General features: G+C 38.8%; 1 protein-coding gene across 1 annotated transcript in view; it reads right to left on the reverse strand.

Moving 5' to 3' along the window:
- Window positions 1-256: 256 nt before the first annotated feature.
- The window catches only part of LOC126478830 (RRP15-like protein), a 54,227-nt gene continuing 47,994 nt past the window's right edge, over window positions 257-6,489 (reverse strand). Inside the window, exon 5 of the mRNA XM_050103732.1 lies at window positions 257-504. Within this exon, the coding sequence (XP_049959689.1) occupies window positions 367-504 (138 nt within the window). The 3' untranslated portion in view covers window positions 257-366. The remainder of the gene's footprint in view (window positions 505-6,489) is intronic.

Below are 6,489 nucleotides of genomic sequence, written 5' to 3' on the forward strand. Positions count from 1 at the left end.
GCTTACATAATGATGGCTTGCCTCCCTATTTTTTAAGTTAGCAGGCTGCACACTAAATTATACAAGCAGGCCATATGAACTTATTCATTACTGAGTGCCTGAAATTATTTGATGACATTACCTTCTAGCAATGATGATAAAGACAGACACAATATATTTCTTGTTACATGGCACTCATTTGATATACACCTGCAGAATTCTGCATTTTCAAGTTACAATGTTGTAACAAAGGTTTGTGTGATATAAAAATCATAAATAAAAAATTACTAGTAGTTTATTTACATACCTTTAGTTACAAAGTATTATATTACAAAATTTATGAAAATCTTTTTGTGTAGCTTGGCAAACGCTTACCAACTCAGCTACTTATTTATGCGTTATGTCATCTTCGAGGTCAAGTTCATTTTTATCCCAGTCTTTCAGTTTGACACCAGTCATAAAATCATCCTGTAATACTTTCCATGTTTGGTTTACAGAATCCTCCTTTTTCTCATCCTCTTCCTCCTGAAAAAATAAGTATGTTCTGTGGGATGTTTTCGATACAAAGACATGATCAGCAACTTGTTCTCTATATAACTTCCCCACAGGTGCTAATGCCATTTCTGCAGTTTTCTATTTGTGGTAGAGAAGTACCTTTTCCTTCAGCCATGACAATCGACACACAAAATTAAAGTAAGTAAACAAGTTATACAGTATCATTTCAACCAATGCAATGTTTTCTGAAGCGGCACAGTCCACGAGAGGGTACTAGAATAATTTTACCAAAATTCTGTAACATTAAATTACAAGAATGGCTGCTGGAGTCAAAAAGCTCTTTTCTAGTACAACGTGCATGTCAACCATAAACATCAACAGTGAAAATGCATAACTGAAGGTAGAAACCTGATACTATAGGGCATTGTCGTATGATTTTTAAAATAAAACATACATGACACTTTATCCAGCAGACATTTAGTATGACACACACAGGACTAGTGGCATGAGTTGACTGACTAGGATGTGTAGGCACTGGTTTTAGGTAAACTATGGTAGGTGGCATTTGCTGTGCAAACAAGTATGTGCATAGCCGCACTGAGCAGCCAATGCTTCATTCAGCCCTCTTGCCGGAATCCTAGCTGACACACATTTATTTTATTATGTTCTTAATTTTGAATATTTGCACATTAGTAATTTTACTGAACATTGTTACGAAGTCTGTGTCTTTTGTACATTAAGTGTATGAATTAATATGTAATATAACTGGTTCATGCTTAGGGCTTTTAGGGCTGTAAGTAACAGGAAAAGGTGGAGGGAATGGGAGGTGAACACGCCAACTGAAACAGTTGGAAAGAGTGAAGTCAGAACACCAATACTAGAACAAAGACACAGTCTGTGGATAGCCAGTGACATGGAAGCAACAGGAGAGAAGAGAGAGGCAATGTTATTACGAAACTGTAATGAATGAGCCTCAGATGGAGCTTGGCGTTTATTTATGGTTGCATGGTAAATAGTCATATGCCTTAATTTATAATTCTGTTGCCTAGAAGAGTTTCTGCAGGAAAAGCCACAGTTGCATAATTCTGGCCAGCAATACCACCACAGCAGCTCAACTCTTTAAACACCTTCTGGCAATGTAATGCACTACAACTGTGTTGTCATGTTTGGACCAGGTTTTCTTAATGTGTTCTTAATGTGTTTCCCAAAATTTTGTGACATTTTAGAAGTCCCTACCCAGAAGTGAATTATTTAGTCTCACCTGTGTGCTTTGTTAGCTTAGTTGTTGAATCTCTGTGTTTTAATCTAATTTATTAGACACAGTTGTCACACTTTCATCAGTGTCTACAGTAGAATTCTGCAGTGGGTGTTGACAGTACTTTGCCTGTGTAGTGTAGTTTTCCAGAGTCTTTAGTATGCATAGGGACTCTGATTGCTCTGTGCAGATGCAAGCCAAGTTGGTGACAGTTCGCTCTCAGCTCCAGGCTGCGTTGACTTCAGTCACACAGCTTGAGACTGCAGTGGATGAGCACCACTGCTTTGGGCCAGCCATAAGGATCCAACAGATGTCCAATGTAACCCCCGAGTCCACTGATCAATCTGCACTGGTGGCCAGCCCAGTGACTGCTCACATTGAGGTTGACCTCTCAGTCGCACTCAAGTGGGAGGTCGCCTTGGGGCATGGCATGCTGTGAAAGAGTTCCTGAGCAGCCGAACATAAGGCCTCACTGGTTAGTCTGTCAAACAGGTTTTAGGTGCTGTCTGTGGCTGACACTGTCCCTCAACTAGTTGCGGTCGCTTATCCTTTTCAGAGGAAATCTCTCAGCCTGCAAGATCTGAGCAGTCACAGAGGGTGGGATTACTGGTAGTTGGGACCTCCAACATTAGGTGCCTTATGGAGCCCCTTAGGGATGTGGCTGCCAAGGATGGGAAGAAAGCCAGTGTGCACTCCATGTGCACACCGAATGGGGTCATTCCAGATGTGGAATGGGTCCTTTCGGATGCCAAGAAAAGCAGAGGATGTAGCCAACTGCAAGTGGTGCTCACACTGGCAACAATGACGTGTTGCTTTGGATCAGAAGAGACTCTCTCTGGTTTCGAGTGGCTATCAGAAGTGGTAAAGGCTGCCAGCCTTGCTTGCAAGGTGAAAGAAGAGCTCACCATTTGCAGCATAGTCAACAGGACGAACTGCGGATGTTTGCTACAGAGCCGACTGGAGAGTCTGAATCAGAGGCTTATACGGTTCTGTGACCTTGTAGGCTGCAGATTCCTTGACTTGTGCCATAGGCTGGTGCAGTTTCAGGTTCCACTAAATAGGTCAGGAGTCCATTACACACAGTAGGTGACTACACGGATAGCAGGAGTATGTGACATGGGCTGAGCAGTTGTTAAGGTTAGAGGGTGTTGGGGAAACACAAAAAGGACTTCAGTATCAAAGGGTGCAGGTTGAACACAGGAAGAATATAGGTCTAGGAACTACTGGTATAACACTTGTAAATTGTAGTAGCTGTGTTGGTAAAGTACCAGAGCTCTAAGCACTAATAGAAAGTACTGATGCTCAAATTGTTACATGGACTGAAAGCTGATTGAAGGTGGGGCTAAGTTCAGCTGGAATTTTTGTGACGGATCAAACAGTGTTCAGAAATGATAGGCTAAATATAGTTGGAGGTGGTTTGTTTGTTGCTGTTAGTAGTTTGTCTTGTAGTGTAATTGAAGTAAATAGTTCCTGTGAGTTAGTAAGGGTAGGGCACATCCTTAGCAACTGGAATAAAATAATAATTGAATCCTTTTACTGACCTCCCAACTTAGATGATACAAATGTCGAAAGGTTCAAGGAAAACATGGGTCTAATTTCAAACACATACCTGATTCATACAATTATAGTGGTGACTTCAATTTACCCTCAGTACATTGGTGAAAATACGTGGAGATATGTATAAAACATCATCCGAAATTGTGTGTTAAACACACTCTTTGAAAATTATTTTCAGCAGTTAGCTCATGAGACTACTCAAATAGTACATGGTTGAGAAAACACATCTGACCTCTTAGCAAAATATATCCTGAGCTAATAAGGAGCTTCAAAATGGATGCTATACTCTCCACTCCTTTCATATTAACAATGTAAGTGTAGACCAGATGTGGCTTGAATTCAGAGAAATAGTATCAACGGCAATTGAGAGATTTATACTAAATAAATTAACAAATGGGAGAGCTGATGCCCATGGTACACAAAACTGGTCATAACAATGGTGCAGAAAAAATGAAAAAAAGTCCAATTTAAATGAACGCAAAATCTCCAAGATTGGCAATCTTTTACAGACATTTGAAATTTAGCAAGGACTTCAATACAAGATGTGTACAATAGTTTCCACAATGAAACTTTGTCTCAAAACCTGACAGAAAATGCAAAGGGATTCTGATCATACGTAAAGGATGCTAGTGGCAAGACACAATCAATGCCTTCTCTGCACAATAGCAACAAAAATACTATTGATGACAGTGCTGCTAAAGTGGAGTTACTAAACACAGCCCTCTGAAATTCTTTCACCAAAGAAGATGAAGTAAATATTGTAGAATTCTAATCAAGAACAGCTGCCAACATGAGTAGCTTAGAAGTAGATATCCTCAGAGTAGTGAAGCAACTTAAAACACTTAATAAAAGTAAGTCTTCTGGTCCAGGCTGTACACCAATTATGTTCATTTCAGAGTATGCCGATGCAATAGCTTCGTGCTTTACAATCATATACAACACAACCACATGCTTGATTTAAGACCTATACCCAAAGTCTCGAAAGTTGCAAGGTCACACTAATATTCAAGAAGCAACAGGAGTAATCTGCTAAATTACAGGCCCCTATCATCAACACTGATATGCAGCAGTATTTTGGAACATACACTGTCTTTGAACATTATGAATTATGGTGAAGAGAAGTCAATGTAGATTTAAAAAACATCTTTCTTGTGAAACACAAGTAGTTCTTTATGTACACAGAACAGAGTGCTATCAATAAGTGATTTCAAATTAATTTCATATTTCTAGATTTCCAGAAGGCTTCTGAAACTGTATCTCATCATGAGTGGCTTGCAATCAAATTGTGCACTTATGGAATATCATCTCAGTTATGTAATTGGATTCATGATTTCCTGTCAGAGAGGTCACAGTTCGCAGTAACTGATGGGAAGTCCCCAAAGGGAGTGTTATAGGGCCTCTGCTGCTCCTTACCTACACAACCAATTCAGGAGACAATCTGAGCACCCGTCTTAGGTTGTTTGCAGAGATTGCTGTCATTTATCGTCTAATAAAGTCATCTTAAAATCAAAACAAATTGCAAAATGATTTAGAAAAGATGTATGTGTGGTGTGAAAATTGGCAATTGACCCTAAATAATAAAAATAGTGAGGTCATTCACATAAGTACGAATAGGAATCCATTAAACTTCAGTTATACGATACATCAATCAAATATAAAGGCCTAAATTCAGCTAAATACCTAGGAATTACAATTAAAAACAACTTAAATTGAAAAGAACACACAGAAAATGTTGTGGGGAAGGTGAACCAAAGACTGCATTTTACTGGCAGAACACTTAGAAGATGCAACAGATCTACTAAAGAGACTGCCTACACTACTTCTGTCCATCCTCTTTTGGAGTACTGCTGTGCAGTGTGGGACCCTTACCAGATGGGATTAATGTAGTACATCGAGGAAGTTCAAAGAAGGGCAGCATGTTTTGTATTATCGAGAAATAGGGGAGAGAGTATCATGGGGTGAACTTCATTAAAACAAAGGTGTTTTTCATTGTGGTGGGATCTTCTCATGAAATTTCAATCACCATCTTTCTCCTCTGATTGTGAAAATATTTTTTTGACACTGACCTACAAAGGGTGAAATGATTATCATAATAAAATAGGGGAAATCTGAGCTTGCACAGACAGATATCGGTTTTCATTTTTTCCCATATGCTGTTCAAGAGTGGAACAACAGACAATTATTGTGAAGGTGGTTTGTTGAACCCTCTGCCAGGATTTATGTATGAACTGCAGAGTATCCTTGTAGATGTAGATATGTGCCAGGTATATAACTTTGAACTGTGTCACTTCATGTATCTTAAGATGCTATTCCTAAATCACAAACAGTATCAAGTGTTCACTGAAGTGATTAGCTTAATTTAATACAAAGCTATATTTGCTTACATTTACTTAAAGAACTAATGCTGAGTATATTTTATTTGCTATGCATATCTGAACCTGAAAAGTGTTTAGCAAAGTATGTTGTTGGCCATACTAGTTTAAGGGCCTCACTCATGTTCTAGGTAATATACTGAATTATAATAAGTGAAGTTTATTTCAATATAGTGTATCTATATCTTACACGATGATCCATAGTAAGAGTTCCTGCTAAAGAGTGTGTAGTAAATAATTTAACAGTTTTAGGGTACTTCACACGATAGACAGCGTGCACATTATTAATCACTCTCAGTTCATTAAATGACATTTGGTTAAGGTTTATGTGCTTGTACACAGTGAAGATTTGACTAGAACCACATTTGTGTATTGTAACGGGTTCAGGGTACCCATGTGTTAGTCACTGCGTGGTTCAAAAAATCTGTTAATTTTCATAACAACAACACAAAGCACGAAACTACAAGGTAATAAATACATTTTTTTGAAAATGTAGGCATTCTTTATGTGTTTCGGCCTCCTTAATTCAAAACCGATACTCACACAAATCACATACATTGGCAATAATGATAATATATACGAAAACACCATATGAAGCTCAGAAGTGGTACATCGCTTTCAACTTTTCAACTGCACCTTCAGCTGTCACTGCCACAGTTGTAATCATATGGGTGACTGCCCATAATCAAATAGTAAATGATACAAGTGAATCCACAACTGGCCTAGAGAGGTCATCTCATAACCACAGGGCACAGCATGGTCTGTGCTGTGTGCAAAGCAGCCCAATATAAGCCTTGTGCACCAGCCCCTCGGCCTCACTTATGTTTACTT

Source organism: Schistocerca serialis, chromosome 1 (assembly GCF_023864345.2).
Source record: "Schistocerca serialis cubense isolate TAMUIC-IGC-003099 chromosome 1, iqSchSeri2.2, whole genome shotgun sequence".
NCBI classification, from domain to species: domain Eukaryota; kingdom Metazoa; phylum Arthropoda; class Insecta; order Orthoptera; family Acrididae; genus Schistocerca; species Schistocerca serialis.